This window comes from Hippoglossus hippoglossus, chromosome 14, assembly GCF_009819705.1.
Source record: "Hippoglossus hippoglossus isolate fHipHip1 chromosome 14, fHipHip1.pri, whole genome shotgun sequence".
Taxonomy (NCBI): domain Eukaryota; kingdom Metazoa; phylum Chordata; class Actinopteri; order Pleuronectiformes; family Pleuronectidae; genus Hippoglossus; species Hippoglossus hippoglossus.
In genome coordinates this window covers 18,472,911-18,493,217 of record NC_047164.1, presented here as the reverse complement: position 1 = coordinate 18,493,217, position 20,307 = coordinate 18,472,911, and the positions used below count along the sequence as shown (strand labels likewise).

At 41.6% G+C, this 20,307-nt stretch overlaps 1 protein-coding gene across 4 annotated transcripts in view; it reads right to left on the bottom strand.

Moving 5' to 3' along the window:
• Window positions 1–20,307, bottom strand: part of abr (ABR activator of RhoGEF and GTPase) — a 131,964-nt gene that overhangs the window by 75,192 nt on the left and 36,465 nt on the right. For 2 of the 4 annotated variants that reach the window (XM_034606025.1, XM_034606026.1), the window contains exon 2: window positions 10,357–10,538. In XM_034606025.1, the coding sequence (XP_034461916.1) occupies window positions 10,357–10,538 (182 nt within the window). Of the gene's footprint in view, window positions 1–2,296; window positions 2,533–10,356; window positions 10,539–14,481; window positions 14,552–20,307 lie in introns of those variants that run through there. The other 2 variants (XM_034606027.1, XM_034606028.1) reach the window with 2 other exon arrangements.

Genomic DNA, 20,307 nt, shown 5'->3' with positions numbered 1-20,307 from the left:
ATTCACACACTCCTCCTTTATAGAACTGCATGTTACCTAATTATAAATCAATAACCTTTCCTCAGAAAACACCTGAACATCTGTCCAGGTAGACTTTCACTCTTTGTCCCCCGGTGAGGTGACGCATTTCACATCCGCAGCAAAACGGCAATAAAACTGCAGAGTTGTAGTCAGAGCAACATCTAAGTGTCATATGTGTACTTTAAAAGAGGCCAAAGAACAATCATGGGAGGAGAAAGGAAGATTAATTATTAACACAGACAGATCCTCCATTGATATCAGAACAGCAGCTACACCCGATAAGACGAGGAAGGAGCCATGATCTCATCGTTTTAACCTAATCATGAGGAGACACCACCTTCTGACGTGTTATAGCTCTCAAGACTGGAAGGATACTGTACATCCACTCACCATATATACAGTATGTGAATAGTGTATACTTGGGAAATTACAGTATTGCTTAATTACATAATTATTAGGGGTTACTTCACTGGAGAGCAGAAGAGAAACACAAAAGCTATTATTTTTGACTTTAGGATACCTGGAAAATAAATAGTAGACTTCATCAACTTATAAAGCGAATGAGAAATATATCAATGTATTCAACTCTTCATATGCATTCAAATGAAGCTCCATATAAAAGTTCCGTCCCGCCTGTCAACTAACAGTGACAGTTATATCAACTTAAAGGAAAAAAGATTAATTTCTATGGCTCATTTCTCTTTTAAATAAACTGTGGAAGGTTCTCAGTAAAGGGTGTGATTCAGTGTAATCCAGAATTTCCGCAGCTGGATTTGAGCCTTTAAGAAAAAGCCTCTCATCCTATATAAATGCTGGTGTTTCTTGAAATATACAGAGAGGTCATTTTCTCGTGCTATAGAAACTAGATATCATTCACATTCTTTAAACTCTGATTAAGTACTGCTACATTTTTTTAAGCACCACAAACCATATGCACGCCAACATCTTCAGACTTTATGTTTAAGTGACATGACATGCCAGATAAACTCTGTGCAAGATTTATTGTGTTTATGGCTTGAGATATGAAGCTAGATGCCTGTAGTCGCCCTGACCTTTGACTAAACAGCTCAGAGAAATGCATTTTATTGTCGTTGGCGTATACCTCCCCCAACGGTTCCCTTATGCAACAACAAATTCACTAGAACTGGATTTTTGTTTGAATCTGCACCAAATTTGACACGCTCATAGACATCAGTCCCCTAATCATGCCGGTTTGCTTTTAACATCAAGAACCATTAACTATTCTCTGAGAAGTCAAGGAAAATGTTGAAAAATTCTTGCAATGTTAAAAAAAAAAGTGTGGGGGAAAAAATCCTGGATCGCCTCCCTGATCCGGATCCACACCAAAATCTAATGGGTTCTTCCCTGACCCACACCACATCCTTCTACTATGGTAACCGGTCCAGTAGTTTTTTCCATCTGACAGACAAACGCAGACCAAAGCATAACCTCCTTGGCGGTGTTAATAAACATGCAGGGCTCATAGGATCTGTGTACTTGTAGGTGACGTGTTACGTTTACTTACTGACAAATATGTAACAACAAGATGAAAAAAAAAAAAAAGGGACAGGACAGGAGGGAAAGGAAAAGAAGTATTTTTTTCCAACAGCGGGAGTATTTTCCCTCTACTTTACAAAGAGCTACTGTGTGGCGAGAGGGCAGAAATACATGAGCAGTGAAAAGAGTTTTCCACAGAAACCTGCTCCTGTGTGTTCTCACTGTGAAGCAACTCTTTTACTACACAAACACATCTTTCTATTGTGCCCTCTGTTCTTATTCAGTGTGATAAAAGCGCAGAGAGTGTGAGTGCACACATCAGCCTTCTGCTTTTTGCACACACACACACACAAATGCACAAAAAGCATCCTGATATGCAGAAGTTACCATGAGAAAGAGAAAGCAGCAGCGTGAGGGGACATGTGCTACACAGCAGCCGATTCGTCAGGCCATGCTGAGACACCCAATGGCTGTCACACACACACACACACACACACACACACACACACACACACACACACACACACACACACACACACACACACACACACACACACACACACACACACACACACACACACACACACACACACACACACACACTCTTGCAGCACAGATGGCTCATAGGAACACGTAGCAGCACATGATGCCAGCAAACCAATAACTCTTTCCACTTTGCTATATTTAGTTTTCAAAGCCGGATCACAGTGTTAGACTTGTGAAAGAGTGTATGCATACGAGTGTGTATGTGTGTTGTCCCTGCATCCAGATGTCTCACCTTGAACTGTCTATGTATCGGAGTGATGGGATCCAGCTCCCCATCTCCATATTCAAACACCTCCTCCTCCTCCTCCTCCTCCTCCAGCACCCTGTCCAAGTAGCACAGCACCTCCTCCTCTTCCTCCTCCATGATTTCCCCCTTTCTTTTTCTCTCTTTCTCCTCCTCCTCCTCCTCTCCTCTTTCAGCCCGTGAATCCCCCTCTCTTCAGGGCCTGTCCGGACACATCAGTGTTTTCCCTTCAGAGCAAGTCGTCTGGACACCGAGTGAGAGAAAGAGAGAGGACCCCGCCTACACAACCCCACCCCCTTCCTCTACCGGGCTTCCTGGTGTGTGCAAGTGCGCGTGTACTCCATAAGTGTGTGTGTGTGTGTGTGTGGCACTGTTCCACTCCGGTCGATGAGGTCTGCCCTCCCTCGACTGCCGCCCCTCCCCTCACAACAAATGCTCTCCAGCCACTTCCTTGATGGCTGCATGGGCCGTTTCTTTTCTGTGCCTCACACTTTTTTCCCCCAGCCTGCTTCATTCTCTCTTTGTTTCTTTCCTCCACTGTCTTCACATAAAATCCACTTCCTCCTCTCTTCCTCACATCACTGACTGTTGCAGAGCTCCTTTATGTCTCCTCCTATCTGGCCATTGTGTCTTTATTGATCTGCTGAGAGCCCTGGATGTTGAGCTGAGACCAGCTAATGTGCTGCTGGTGGGGCTGATTCTGATTACAGGTCACTTAGTTCACTGGGTTACAGCAGCTTCACGTGGGCATAAATGAAATTAAATAGTGTGCACCGAGACAAGTTGTTGGATAAAGTCGATAACTCTGGATGTTTGAGATGAAGCAATACAATGATGTGTGTGTGTGTGGGCATGTCTATCTATAGTTATGAGCCAATTTTGGTTCTATACCATCATTGTGAGGTCATTTTGACTTTGTGAGAACATTTTGGCCGGTCCTCACAAATTAAATTGGCTTTTTGAGGGATAAGACTTGGTTTTAGGGTTAGAATTTGGTTAAGGTTAGAGTAAGGGGCTAGGGAATGAATTATGTCAATGAGTGTCCTCACAACTATAGGTGTGTGTGTGTGTGTGTGTGTGTGTGTGTGTGTGTGTGTGTGTGTGTGTGTGTGTGTGTGTGTGTGTGTGTGTGTGTTTTGATGACTTGGCAGTGTTTTTATGAATGGAACCAATTCACTCACCACAACCTCTCACCCTGCCCCTGACCCCTAAATGCTCCTTCACAGGAAGTGGCACCCACAACTGCTCGACAAACCAACATCTCTTTCTTTGACTCTTAAGCTTCAGATTTTAGCTTAGAAATGTGATGCGAAAATGAGGTTTGTGACACGAGGACAGAAACGTCACAAACTTTAATGACGGCCCACAAAATGAAGGCTGATCTATCATGTTGCAGATCTCTTTGGCTACTAAAGTAGGTCAGACTTATTTTGAGGGTCACAGACTTGGAAAAGTGTTGGGAAAATAAAATGAATACATTTATGCTTGTGGCTTGGAGACATAGGTCACCACCGTTATTAGTATTAAAATGTGCAGGGAACGGATCAAATTAGTAGAGGAGGAAAAATGGAGGGAAAATACATTCAGAAATCAGAATATGGGGGGGGGGGAGAGTTAAAATAAAGTATAAAATTTGTTTTAGTAGTCTAAGTTATAGCATACATATTTATTTTCATGTTTTATTTTATTGACTGGACAAACTTAACATCTTTTGAGTTTTTATGACATCTGAAGTCTACAACAGGTTCTCATTCATGTTTGGTGGGGGAGGGTGAGGTGAGGGGTATTCAGCTGCAACATGCAACTTCACCACTAGGTGTCACTAAATTCTACACACTAACGCTCACGCCTGTACATTTACATATGTTGTGATGCATATGCATCGAGCCTCCATTGTCACGGGAGGTGTGCAAGTCCAGCGGAAAAGAAAGGCCGACTTAAGAAGGCGGCGAGGAGAGGACGACCTTTAAGGTCTATGAGGCAGCAGCGTCTGACTTTAATTCTCCACAAACTATTTCTTGCAGCATCAAACTAGCAGACACTTAAGAGTTAATTAAGGACCGAGTGGGTGGTTTAAAGCATAATGCACAATCAAAACTAAACATCTAAATTCTCCTGTTGTACATTTTGTTCAACATTGGCTTATTGAAAGTGGAATGATTAATATGTTAAAGGGGACATAGCATGCAAATTCCACTTTGTTAGTGCTTCTACACGTTAATGTGGGTATCTGGCATGTCTACCAACCCAAAAACTCTGGGAAAAAAACACTTGCGCGTTTTGTTATGGTTCCTCTAAGTCAGAAACATCATGCTTGAGTGACTCGATTGAGCTTCCTGGGTTTTGTGTCGTAACAAGGCACTGGAAGTCTCCCTACATGGCCTTGGTACCCGTTGAATGTCGGGGTTCGGGGCTAAATGATGGTCTTCATAGCCCCACCCCTCTCTTTCTCTCTCTGTCTGTCTGCTTGTGTGCTTGTAGTGGATGGGCAGAGGGGGACATTTAATTATGTGATTGGGAAAATTAAAACTCCAGGACAACAGAAGGGGAATACAAAGTATGGGATGCATATTTGATAATTTATATCATATAAAATATGTAATTTATATTGTTTAAAATCATGGGGGGAGAGGGGGGAGGGGGGAGCTGGCTCATTAGCATTTAAAGGAACAGGCACTCAAAACAGGTCACTCTGTGGAGGGCTGTTTTATACAGGGTAAAAAGGGTGCTGTTTAAAATGATCCTTGTGGTATTTTGACCAAAGTATGTTACAGACATTTCATTAAGACCCCAAGGAACCATATCAACTTGTGGTAAAATGGGCATGCTATGTCCCCTTTAAGTACTTTGATGAAAAACCTGTGAGGTCAAAACTAGGTGGCACTCATTGTCATTAATAAGTTTAGTTTTTTCCCCTACATGAAGTTACCTGGGAAACTGTGTTACCAATTTATTATATTGTTAAGAGTAGCCTTGAGTTCCCTAGATTGAAAAGATGAAGCACTTCCACCACATTTCTTTGCAGTGGGTTGTGGTAATGGAAACATCAGTAGTTCTCTTGAAGGTCACTCTGTTCCTGAGGCAGAGTCTCTATCAACAAACCTTGAACTTTTCCTTTCAAATGTTGTCACAGAGTTGTTCATTGTGTACCCGATGTGAAAATGTCTGGTGTGTCGTTGCCCAAACTCGCCACTAGATGGCGACCAGTTACCATTTACATGAGCTGACCCTGCATAGAGTGACTCACAGTGAATGCAACAGAACAATAGGCTGAATAATTCATAAATTACCTCTATTATAAGAAGATCAATGATCGAGGCCGTGGTGTATTTACAGTACTGAGATCAATCAGTGACAATAGGACTGTTTGGAAAAGAGAGAGACAACAGGCAGATTTAAACAGAGCAAGTGGAGGGGTAAAGAGGACGAAATGTGGGAATATGTATGAGAGGAGGGACATATAATAACTAATAGCCCTTGTGGAAGCAATTTTAAAACCCATGTCATTATATCAAAATTTGATTAAATAGACCAAACATGTGCTGGAGAGATTGCAAATGAATTGGAGATAATAAGCACATTTTTGGGGGCTGTTCAAAGCTCAAGTATTATTGGGAAGGGATTCAGAGGGAAAAAAGGGTGATATTAAAAAGGTCCAGTGCGTAAGATTTAGGTGAAAAAGATCTATTGACAGAAATTTATTATAAAATAATCCTATTGATGATTTCACTAGCGTGTTTCATCTAAATTGTATAAATGGGCCGTTTATATTTAAATACTTTATATTTACATCGGAAGCAAGTCCTCTCCACGGAGGCTGCCATGTTTTTAACAGTAGCCCAGACTGGACAAATTAAAAACCTTTTGAGTTTTATGACAACTGAAGGCTACCACAGGGTCTCCATCATGTTTGTAGCACTTTTAGTTTGGCTTTTTGAAGCAAATTGTACTTACTTGATTCTTGCTGTTCTGGGTTTGTACCCTCATGGTCGAAAGCACTTATTGGAAGTCGCTGTAAGCGTCAGCTTAATGAAATGTAATGTAATGTTGGAAGGGGAGGGGTATTCACCTGCAACGTGACACTTCACCACTAGATGTCACTAAATTCTACACACTGACCCTTTAAATATTGATTTGGACCCACTGGATTATATAATTCGAGTGTTCCCTGACATAAACCTAGGCAAAAGAAATATGTATATTTTGCATATTCTTTTGTTGGTTGGCAGGACAGAATAATGTGTAGCTGATGCACAACTTATTTTAGGACTGATGTATTTCTGGAAAGATTGGCCCCTGTAATTGAATATTTAAAACTACCACGATTATACAGACTTTTAGTGACTGATATGACATCCCTCTTCAGGAAAATTTGTAAAATCTTAGAATTATTGTCACTTTTAAGTATTTTAAGTGTCATCTTTTTCTTTCCAAATTTTTTGTTTTGTTATTACTTATTATCCTGTGGGACTCTGTTCAAGGCTTATACCGTTAGAGCTAGTGGTGCACCGATGTATCGGCCGTATATCGGTAGCAGCCGATATTCGCCTCGTTTACTGCTATCGGCGTATCGGTAATAAACTTGACTTTCACCGATAACATTGGCCGATATTCATTGGTATGTTTTCTGCAGCCTGCCAATCTGGCATCCAGATTATGGTACACTGACGCCGGGTTTACACCGGGCGCTGAAGCGCCGCGCCGCGCAGCGCAGCGCAGCGCCAAGGAAAGCCAGGCGCCTCCCATCCCCCCCCCCCCCCTGTTAAACCTTTGTGCGGTTCACATGGGCTGCGATGCGCCGCGCCAGCGCCCTTCACCGATGGTTTCGGCGTGCGAGCGAGCGTATCGCGCCAGGAAACAGACTGAAAAATGATTTTAAACGATATAAATGACATATTTGATATGATATAAATGATCAAATATGCATCCCATACTTTGTATTCCCCTTCTGTTGTCCTGGAGTTTTAATTTTCCCAATTTTCCCAATCACATAATTAAATGTCCCCCTCTGCCCATCCACTACAGCCACACAAGCAGTCATATAGATAAAAAGAGAGAGAGGGGGGGGGGGGCTAAAGGCTTGCTTGGAGAATACGTCATTTACCCCCGACACCCGACATTGAACGGGTTACATACAACAACAAGCGGAGAATCACGGGCTGACCGACGCGGAGAAATGCGGGTCCGGTGTGAACAGCCAGGCGGCTGCGCGCTTGAGAATAACGCTGCGCGGCGCGGGGCAGCGCTTCAGCGCCCGGTGTAAACCCGGCGTTACACACCAAGAAGGCCACATGCAAGTAATAAACAAATATCGGTATCGGTATCGGCTATCGGCTAGATTGTTGTTTTAAATATCGGTATCGGTATCGGCCAAGAATTTCCATATCGGTGCATCCCTAGTTAGAGCCTTTTTCACCAAAAAATGTTTCAATGAAGTCAGTGACTTGGATTCAAAAAGAAAAGGTGATGCAAGCTATTTCTACAAAAGGTTTTTAAATTGAGCACATTCCCAGAAATTGTCTCTATTTGTGTTTAGTGTGTATGAATGCCTCTCGCCAAATGTCAGCTGGGGTTGGCTCCAGTCCCCCCGCAACCGTTAAAAGATAAAAAGGATGGATGGATGGATAAAAGAGAAGTGAGGTACATTCCTCGCCATCTGGGAAAATGTAAATAACATCAGTGACGCTTAAACCAGCCACTCATGACGACTGTAGTTTTCATTCAGACTATTTTATGCTGCATGTTCAAGTGGCCATGATGTTCCGGCCTCCTCTACACCCCCCCTCTCCCCCTCTGTGTGCGTAGGTCGGTTCAGGTCAGGGTCAACATGACTCCCGCTGAGCGTCCCCAGGGTGAAAAAGCAGCCATTCACAGTGACAGACGCACAAGTGGTCACACATTCAAATCGAGTCATACAAACACATACACACACACAGCGGCAAGGCATGAGGCAATGCTGACCTTTGACCTAGTGATATGAAGAAGGGGGTGACTAAATGACGGAATCACAGACACTGAACCATGCATATTCAGCATTCTTATGCGTAGTACACAGTATCAGGATGACTACAGCTTTATATACAAGTTCCATTAAAGACTTTTTAAGACCTTTTCAATGCCACTTGAAAAGAAATTTAAGAGCAAAAGCTTCAAATATACTCCAACGCCTTCATCTCTGGTTTAAGTCTAGACTTCCAGGCACTGGCTTTAACCGGAACTTAACTTAACCAGAAACAGACTAACAAGGCAGCACATACAAGAGGGAACAATTATTTTTCTTCCGTCTGGCAAAGTCGTGAAATTGCCGATGTGACTTTGCTAAAAAACTGAGACTCGTCCAATCCGAATTCAAGAAAATTTCCATTGTAAAATTTAATGTAAGGCTTTTTAAGGACTCACGGCCACCAGTTTACTGTTGGTATAAAAACTAATAGAATGACAATGACCCAACAAATATCTAGTTCATGAAAACTTTTACATCAGCAGTTGTAAATAAATGTGAGGGAAGTTTCCTAGAAATATCCACAGAAAACATTAAGTGTTTTATAGTTCCAGCAACAGCAGGTTAATTTGAATAAACAGAAGAATAAAATGTTTTGCACTTCCTCTTCAAAATGTTTCAGTTCTAAACTATGTGCTGTAGATTTACAGTAAACTGAAAACAAAGATTCAAAATGCACCACAGTACTAAACTCTGATTAACTGGCATGTGATGATACATTTATTCTAAGCACCACAAACCATATGTATGTCCACATCTTCAGACTTTTTCAAATAAATTCCATTCTGTCTTAATTGAAATAACATGCCAGATGAACTCAGAGCAATTAGGTTTTTATGGTTTGCGATATGAAACCAGATTCTTGTACTGTCCCTGACTCTTGACTAAACAACATGAAGAAATGCATTTCATTGACAAAGTACACACTCAAAGGATCTGTGTATTTGCTGGTGACGTGTTAAGTGTACTGCTTCAGTGACAAATGTGCAACAGCAAGATGTAAAAAAAAAAAAAAAAGACAGGACCGGAAGGGAATGACTGTCCACACTGACCTTTTAGCACCACATATTTAAAGATTACAGCTTTGTGGATAAACCCTATCCTCTAACATGTTCTCCATTCACACCCAGACGGGCAGATTGCGGCTGGTGGCGTCAAACCCCATCAGGGTCAGTCGTCATTTCCTGCTGCAGTGAATGCGACACCTGCAGTGTGCTGCAGGCAGTCCGGCTATTGTGGCTAATTGTTAACAATTACAATGGGTCAAGATCCGGCGACTAACTTCAGGGAGAAAACACAGAGCAGAAGACTGTCATCACAGAGACGTCAGAGTCATCAGCCTGGAGTTAAAGTCATCCCAGGTGAAGCTCCTGCTGCTTTTAACAACGACGAACATGGCTGATGATATGATAAATGGAACTATTATTCTTCTTGCAGAATGTTAGTTTTTAATACAACATTTTAATTGTGTTCAAGATATTCTGTGCTTGACTTTCTGAAGACTCTTTAAAGCATCATCAAGAAGAGTTGCAGTTGACATTTGCATTGCCACGCAAAGATAATGTATCATTATCCCAAAAATGTATTAATAACACTCAGTAAAATACATACATCCGCCAAGGCCCATCAGTCTCCTTATCAAACCACATTTACATTCACTAGATGTAGATGATTAGTTGCATCTCCACCCAAATTACAATTGTACGTATATAATAAATAAATCTGTAGTTTCTATGTGGGGAATACATCTAACACTTAAGGGAATACTTTAGGTTTCATGCACAAAACCACAAGTGTATTCTTTCAGAGCGTTCAGTATCTTCACAGCCTCTGCTGATGAAACAAGCCTGGAGTGGTGCTGCACATGTGAGCAGTGTGTAATCACAAACTGGAACATCTATACAGCCAATGATTTATGTCTCATGTCCCCTCTCGCCCCCATCTGTCTCATTATTCCATGGTCGTGTGAAGGGTTGAGGTTGAAACATGGCGCGATGCCACTGATTTGAACCTACATCTGTGTGTGTGCGTGTGCGTTTGTTCTTACCCCAGGCAACAGGCCCTCTGGCGGTGTGGGGGAGACCGCTTCTCCATCGGGACCTTGGGGCACGCACAGCTGGGGCGACATGGTGGGCGACTCGTCTATATAGGGCAGCGTCTCCGAGCCATCCTGAGACTTGCCGTCCTCAGCCCCGTCCCCCTCGTAGCCATCTGTGTTGTAGTTAAAATCTGGAGGATAGAGAAAGAGGGGGAGAGAAAGAAAGAGAGCAAAAGATGCCGGTTAGCATTTCAGCACCGAGAAAAAGACCATCAAACCAGTATTTACACAATGCCCCTTTTCAAGCATTCAACTCGTTACCCACAGCTTATTTTGTTAGCTGTATAGAGATTAGATTTAACTAAGAGGGACAATGTTGGTTCATAGTTTAATCACTAACCACTAACTGGTAGATGCTGCTGTGAAGCTCAATGGCATCAACAAGCTGAAAATAATCTGCCTGAACTGACCTCAGGGCTCCGCTGACACTCAAAGACCCTGAGGATGCTACAAAGCAGCGAGCTCTGCAGGTCACTTGCTTAATTTAACTTTAATTTTGTTTGTGTGCTATCACAATCTTGAACAATTTTGTACATTAGGCTTAGTGTCAGTGTCGAGGTTAAAATTCATGTCCTGTGATAACTCTGGCTTTTTGAAACTGAATAACAGTGACAGCTGCAGTGGAGGGGAACAACACTTTGCACTGACTATGAAAGCAAGCTGGTGACGACATCAGCAGAATAACTAGAATGCATAGAGACATAAACATATTTAAAAACCAAGGGATATATTTAAAATTCCTCCTTTCCAAGTTAACAAGATAAACTTTGTTGATCCAACCCCGGGGGAATTCCCTTGTTACACCAGGAAATAATCAGAATGAGGAAGACAAGAGAACAAGTGAAAATATAAAATGGAATAAAATAGAAATATTAATTACAAATACAGAGAATATGTAGATAATATACACCTTTCAGTACAGACAGAAATATCATGAGTAGAGAAACATACCCATTGAATAAGTGCAGTTGCACAAGATGATTGCAAAAGGATGTATACTGTATTTGTGCATTAGCATAAGGTGATATTGATACATATATGCATATATAGACTATTAGCAGGTATGGTATACAATACAATATGAATATAAAAATGGTATGTGTATAGAAGGGATATTCCATATCTTGCCCTATGATCTAAAATATAATTGACTGAGCATTAAGCTCTTTTACAGCAATGCCCTCAGGGATAGATACATGAAATTTTAAATATATATATAAAATATAGGTGAATTTCACAATAAGAGGTATTTAATATAACTGATATGCTTTATACATATAGAAATTAAAATAAAATAAGATTTTTCATCTCAACAGGACCTTACATGATTTTAGTTGTCTTTAACCTAATGTGATAGATCTGTGGTTCATCCATCAGATACAATAGAATAAATCCCATTGTGAACTTGGAATAAGGGAAGTGAATGGAAAACGCTTGTGTAACTATGTGTAAATATTACAAAAAGCCATAGAGCAGTGGGCTGGTGTGAAAGGAGAAGCAAGTGTCTGACCGAATCACGTGGAAGGTTCACAGGTTTGACTGTGTCGGCATTTAATCTGTGCCGAGCTCGAATCACCATCTCACGGTACATGTGCTGGAGAGCGTGCATGTGTGTGAGAACAATGTACAAATCTAAGGGGAAACTAATTGAAAAATCAAAGCAGGGGTCAATCCCCACTGGGACGTCACACACCATTAAGCTAATGTTGATGGGTGCCGAAAGTTGCCGACACACCACCGTCTGCCACGCACCATAACCCAGAGTCATTGGAACACCCATCTGTCAATCAAAAAAAACAACAACAACCCCTCCATCTGTTAGTTGCATGTGAGTTTGCATGTGGACCGAGGGGAGTCACGGCTACCATATGGTTTATTTGTAGCTGTTGGGCAAATAGCTGGCAAATGGTGCATTTGGGTCGTAGCTGACTTAGGAAAGCGTGCATGAAAAACACTGACAGTGTGATCAAGCCATGCGAGATGACACGAGGAGAACATGAAGGTGAAGAGGGGGCGAGGTACAGTCATTTGTCCAAGTTCAACTGTGCTGGGATCACGCCATAGAAAAGATTTGTTCACGGTCGAATTGTGCATCGGCAGGACGCTGATATCGCAGCTCCAAACAAAGTTCACAGTCTGATTCTGACCCCAAATTACAAGTGCAATATGGAGGCATCCGTATCTGGGATATTTGGGCTTAATTTCTAGTAGTGATATTAAATAAACAAAGTGTTCCTGTAGAAGCTCCGTACTTTCACTAGTCTTTAGTCTCAGGATTCATCAGCTGTCAAAGCACATGCTGTTAATACACAACCAATCTTTTAAGATGTTTAAGGTCTGATTTGTCAACTATTTCAAAAAGAACCCACCAGGATTACAAACCCTGTCAAGCACATGCTCATAGCTTATTAAAGTGACGTTTAAACACCCTCCTGAATCAAAATTACATTTACTACATGCACTACCCTGACTGGATTACACCAACATTGGCAGTAAGTCATAAAATGCACCATGCAGATTCTCAGACTAGGATGATGTAAAGCCATATTTAAATACTCTGCTCACTTCTTGGTTTCAACAACAACATGCCTCTGCAGCATTTTATTCATCACGGGTCAAACACCAGTAATACAACCCATCCTACTCCTCCACTACAGTGCTTGAAAACACTCAGTGTGTTTACAGCTGTATGGAGACACACAGCAGTGCACTACTGTAGTTATGAAAACAGTTACATGGCAGCAACCATCACATATAAGAGAAGTACAATTAGAAGGAGGAAACTAAATAATGCATGTCCACTTGCTTTTTCTGTCGATGCCAAAAGAGATGGATGTGCAGAGTGTGAAATCAAAAGGCGGTTATCAAACATTTAGGCTGTGAAACTAAAACAAGTGAAGCCGAAGCGTCTTGATCGCCACCTAGTGACTGGCGGCAGTATAGGCCGTAAGCCCGGACTCCACCTTGTGCGTGGATGGGACATGGGTCAAAATAAAAAATGTTCTCAAAGATGGTTTCTGTCATTTAAGGTAGCTCTTATTACCCTGAGGTGAGTTTATTTTTTCAATAAGTTTGGTTTTAATTCCTTATCCGATGTTGTAAAAACTAGAGACTGCGATTGGCCGTGCATGTGTATAGACAGAACATCGCTAACACGACTCCCATCTTCCAATCACTATTGTGCAGACTCTGGATTCAAATGGCGTCACACATTGCATATGTCTAGGGCTTGTGACCAGTTCTACCACAATCAGATTGCTCCACCCAAAGACCTGAAAAGAGATTTAATCCATGAGCCCTAAACGAATTACTGGTGTAGAAAATATCTAATCACATAAACGGGGTCTTGCTATCTTCATATGTCCCAGCGCTGTTATTCTACTCTCCTTTCACAAATAAGTCAATGGGTCAATTAACTAAAATGAATATGTTCTTTTTTCAAGCAATTGCTTCAGTAGAGGTTCTCACAGACAATGGCACATAAAAAATTATGAAGCAGAACCTCTGATATCACAAATATCAAACATCACTCAGTTGTATTGCTGCTGATGTTGTTGTTCCCGTTTGAAACCCCATCTCAGTGCTCACATGTACATGAGCCAATGACACAGGAGTCTGCACGTGCACATGTTTCTCTGCACGCTGACAGGCTAAAATGTAGGCTGCCTCAGTCAGCTAATGCACCCTGACAATCCCCATGTGTGACAAGCAGGAAAATCAATGCTGCACTGGCGGAGAGGGATTTTGTTTTTTTAGTGGAGAGGATTCATTAGCCCGAACCTGTTATTACTGACAGCAGTACACACGCGCACGCACACACGCGCACACACACCATATTTCCGTGGGTTAAATCAAGGACAGTCTCAACATGACAATTAGGCAGCAGACAATGTCAAGTAAAAGGACTGACATGCTGGAGAGGAAGATCATATTAAGAAATCAATACAACATCGGTCTGGCACATCACCGCACTGAAGTGAACCTGTATAATCTGTGTCAACCGCACTCTCTCTCACACACACAGACACACACTCACACCGGCAGCCCAGAGAAACACAGGACGAGACAACTCACCATTTCTGTTGAGGAGCGAGTGAATGGCACACGTAGCCTCAAAGAAGAAAGCCATGACGTGTGTTGTGTGACAGAAACACCGTCAATGGCAGTTTTCCATGTCTCCGAGCCTGCCGGGCACTGTGTCACAACTAAAGTCCAACGAGTTCAATTCTCATTGAGCCAGATTCAACAAGAGGAACAAATGCAAAGCTTGTGATATGAAAATGAGAGAGGCCGTTTGGAGCCAGTCAGCTTTGAATACTTCCAGTAAAATACATATTTCAGATAAGAATCAACAACCACATACACACACACAACAAGAGCTGAACTGTATGGAAGCTATCAATTTTTGTGAGGCAGCCATTTGTTTCTCTGTGCATTGAATCACCTCTTCCCAGCTGGCCAATAAAGACGGCCCTTTTATGGTTTATGGGTCATGAAGTCATAAAATCAATAGTATGGGATTATTATGTAATGTTCAACAAGGAACTAACCAAAACAGGATTTCGAATTCAGACAAGCTGCAGTGAAACCAACCCTGGACTGATGGAGGCTTCGTACTGGACTATTATTCAAATCAAACAAGAGGGGAACTGGGACAAGAGCAGGAACACATACAGCTGTAATAAAATACAAAGTTAACCATTTTGAAATCAATGGCTGCCTTGTCAGTCACTGTTGAGACTCACAAATAACAACGAGCCAAATATGAATATGCAAACATTTTCTTCTCGGACCACTAAAAAGAAAAAAAAGCTGAGTAAGTATGGATGGTCATTCCTGTACCATAGATGAACTGGGAGGAAGATAAAACCACATCCACAGTGTTCATATCCTGCATGTGCTGGTCCACAAACAGCTTTAAAGGGTTAGAGCTCATAACACGAGCCATATCACTTGTTTTCCTTTGTCTTGTTCGGACAGTGATTCTAACAGCGACTAACTAAAGTCATTTTTGTAGAGATATTAGTTTTCTGTAATAATTGTCCATTAAACATGAACTGATTCTCATTCAAGTCACAAGTATAGACAAACACAATGTACTTGAGCTGATAACACACATACAATTGCAATCTTTTGTGTCTTCATTAAAAACACCAATCAATCGTCCACAGTGCTTTTTAAAAAAAGAGAGTGAACTGGGTCAAACCTCAATTCAATTCAATCAGCAGACCAGAAGAAACATGCTTCCAGTAGTGTCTGCAAACTTCAAGTGTGTAGTGATTCTTACTTGTGTCTGGTAAACTAATGAACAGAGATGTCAGCCAGCTCAAATGATTCCGTTAGGCTTTTAGTTACTTCAATCTTTAACCTCCCTGTACAACTGTGTGGAGTCATCTTAGTCGCCACTCTTGATCAATCTCAAATCATCTTTTATAAGTCACAGCAGTTCTAACACAATTAATCAAGCAAGTAAAAATCCAATCTAATCTAAAATTGACATCACAAAGTGTTTCAGGTTTGAATTTTCCTCTAACTCAAGAAACCACACACACCAGTCTGTGTATTTGAGGTATTTAATGTTCCTCTCTCTTTCTCTCTAGACTTTAATGTGCTATACATAATGCTTAGGTAAATCAGTGCAGCCCATGAGGGAACACAAACACTCTAACTGTGTCACTTACACCACAGATGCATGCTTTACACAATTACTCAAATGCTCTGGTGTGTTGATGGGGTTAGCTCAATGAGGCTCCAGTTAATGAGGAATGGCTTGCACCGGAAATCTACCCCACCCACCCACCCACGCACGCACGCACGCACGCACGCACGCACGCCGAGAGAGAGCGAGAGAGAGCACTCTAATCTGCAGTAGTGGAATTGCTCCTTCCAGCGACCGCGTGATTCTGCGTGACAGTTTGAAAAAAACTCAGTTTGAGTGAAGAAAACTAACTCAGCAGTTTCAGAGCAGCTACTTTGACGTGTGGTGGAAGAAGATTTATTACAATTAGACAGAAGTAAATGTGATGAAACAAATCATGGAAAATAATAAAGATGCCAAAATGCTGCAAATGTTTCATTACCAATGGCATTACTGAAGGTCTGCATTTTAGATGAATGAATACAATTAGATGAATGTATGATGACATATAGATGAATGGTACAATTGAGCCATGCTGTCACTCTGTCACGCCTTACTGGGACACTTAATGTTATTGGTAACACCAGTTACATGATGCTGTGAAAAAGACTCTTTCTGATTTAAGAATAGCTAAAAGGGTTATTCTGAGAGTGGAAATCTGTTTCCCCTCCTTGCTTTAAAAGCAACCCCCCCCCCCCCGGCCCTCCTTTGACCTCTCTTGGCACGGACTGTATTTCTGACCCTCAACCCACTTCTGGACATTTGGGATGTGGTATGGACTATGCTTTGTTTTGTGTGTTTGTTTTTGTGTTGTAAAAAAGTAAAACATTTCACAAATAAAATTGTCAGGCTAGTGTTAAGACACCAAAATTTGAAGTAAGCAACCCATGATGCAATGTGTTTTTTTAATACACAAGTGCCCTCTGATGGGATTTCCACTGACAGCAGTGAATTCATCCCAGTGAGTCCAGAAGGTCTCCAGAGAGTCACTGCTTTGCAAATAGATACTAAATATTGTTGCACAAGCAACCAGTTACATCTGCAGTCCTGTCCCAGCAGCCCTGCAACAACGCTATACCATCACCCAACCAGCGAGCTCAGCCCAGTGTCAAATCACATCACCTTCACTGTTAACATCTCCTGACAGACAGCTCGAAATCCACCTGTCGCTCTCAATAACCAGCCCTCGTGTTCCCATGTTAAGGACGAAGGCTGCCATGACAACTTGCCAGGTTGATGCAAATGCTTCCTGTTTGCCAATAAGCTTTTATAGTTGTGTCAGTCAATGGTGTTCCTGTATGGTTCATACCAGACAACAAGAGAAACTTTTAAAAGAGAGGAGTCATAAACTAGTTGAGGGCTGCACAGGGAGATGATCCCCCCCCTGCTACCCACCCCTCCACACTAAACAATAAACCTCTGCAGGGAGACTGTCTGGCTCACACTCACTATGAACCTGGCACAAAAGATGAAACCCATCATTCTGAAAATAGCAGCAAGATACAGTACGTGCATCATGAACCACATTTCAGCTCTTTGTTTTGTTTCTCCATCATTCTACCACAGCTTCCATCCCCGTTGCTGCTGCTCAAATTTTCATAGAGGAAAAAACCTTCAATGAATACAGGTCCAACTAGATATATTCAAATTCAAATTGTCCATCTGCCTGTGCATCTGTGTGTCTGTATGAAAGTTCCTCTCTCTTGAATGTGATATCTCAGGTAAGTCTGGAGTGAATTTCTTTAAATTTGGCACAAACGTTTACTTAATCTCGAGATCACTATGACCTCATATCCATCCCATAATATAAGCAGGACTGCCTGTCCATTTAGACTCAAGGATGAACTGGGATATATCGTGGCCTCACAAAACACATTTTTGGCCATGACTCAAGAATTCACAAGCTAATACTGACACAATTGACCACAAATGTACAAAAATTATAAAATGTTGAAATGTGACATCATAATGTTCTGCAAAAACACTTGACTGTCCATGTTTCAAAGCCATGAATCGGAAACAGACGGGGAAATTAAGGGCATATTTCCAACAAATTCAATAATTGGCAGATACTTCCATGAGGCAATAATAATCTTAGTAAAGTCTTTCACAGTTTTTACCTCTAGTGGAGTTAAATGGTAAAATTTAGAATCTTTATGATATAATTTAGGGATGCTGACATTTAAAGAATGAGTGACGGTTTTTAACACACTACCTTCTATGCTCCTGAGAAGGCAGAAGGGGAAAAAACAACTAAAACTATATAAACTCACACCGAGGAACTGATTGTCAGTTCCACTCCAGGCGACATCACACGCACGGACCCCTGCTTATTGCGGGTCGGTCTGCAGCTTCAGTTGATGGGCGGTTCTGCAACCTCATCTGTATGCGCAGAAATAATACTTTTATTTATTTTAATCTTCCATTTTACGAGCGGGGTGCAGCTGTGTGTACGTGTGTGACTGAGAGGAGATAAGCGCTGTATGGGCAGTGATGTTTTGGGTGAGTGGGATGATAGAAACCTGCCAAGGCTTATATCAAACAGCCAACATGTCCACTGGACTGCTTTGGAAAGACACAAACTGCCATCACACTTACACACAAAAACAGCAGAATGGATACACAACTGTGTTCAATAAAAGCATACACACATATACAAAAGCAACTGTGTGGGGAAAAAAACAGCAGTTTATGTTGACTGCTTACCATTCTGCTATATGGGAACATGAAGAATATGTGGGTATCTACATGAAGCAGTCTGTTGGACAGCTACTGTACTGTACTGCATATGAGATAATTCATTTTCTCATTGCCTGAATCAACAATAATATATGATGTAGTGACAGAGACAGCAGTAAATCAGTATTCCTTGTGGATGTGAACAAAGCAGTGCAGCAGGAGCAGAATGTGTGTGTGAGTGTGTGTATGTGTGTGTTAGTCTGTCTGTGGTGCAACAATACAACATCTCTACTTCTTGCAAACGTGTGCATCATCTGTCAATGCACTTTTCTTTTCAAAAAATTTAGGGAAACCAATAAACACAATTTTCATTCATAATTTTATCAATTATTTTCAAAACACCCAAAAACAAAAATAACATTGTACAATCTGAAAAGAAAATGAAAAAGAAACCCAAAATGTGATGGGAAAGTAAAAATAAAAAAATCAATTGGGTATTGATTTCTTATTTTTGGTAAATAGTACAGCAGTGAGCTGTGGAAAAAAATCAATAAAATCCACACTGGAATCACAAATCAGAGATCCAGTGATTAGAGAGAGACTCTGACTTGAACGCTGATTGTTAAACTGTTTCGCTGCTTCCTCACTTTGAAATGACCATAACACAGGCTGTACTTAATCTTTTATTCACACCCGTTCATACAGTACAATAGGCTGCATGTGAGCAAAACGCAGAAACAAAAGACGATGAATAGGCATCTGTGGACAAAAAAAACAAAAACAGCATCAGATACTCGTACTGCCATCTTCCCAACTCTCTACCGGGTCCACAGGAGGTTGGACTGGGTGAGCAAAATAAAGTCAGGGGAAGCAAATTGGCTGCTGCAGTGTGAAAATTCAATCAGTGAGTTGGTGCTGCCTTGCTCAGCAATTTTTGTAGGAAGGAGAGGGATTACATCATGCCCTGCAGCCAGCGAACACTGACTCTGTATAAGGGACATGGCTGCAGTGACTGAGCAGCACACACACAATACACATACAACACGCACACGCACACACACACACACACACACAACCTTTTACTTCTATCTTAGCAAGGACACTTGGCACAATACATTTCCATTAGCCCCTTACCCTAACCTTAACCATCACAGCTAAATGCCTAATCCTAAACCTAATTCAAACCTTAACCCTAAAAGCGAGTCTTAATCCTCAAACAGCCCCTTGAAAGTGCAGAACGTGAGGATTGGACAAAATATCCTCACCCCATAAGGTCCTGGTTTAAAACTCACAAAGGTACACACACACACTAACACACACACATTTACAGTACTGTGTTTATGAGCCAGGGTTGGTTGTGTGTGTGTGTTCCGGCTGGGTGCAAACATATTGCTCTGCCTCTTTGGTGCTGCTCTCAAAAGATGTAAAGCAACTCAACCATTACAGATCGAATTCTCTCAGGGGCAGATAAAAGACGGAGAGAGAGAAAAAGCTAAACAACAAGAGAGTCCTCCCTCTTGTAGTTCCTCTGCTACTACACCTCCTGGCCCTGTGGAGCCATGACTGCGTGACAGTACGTCAGT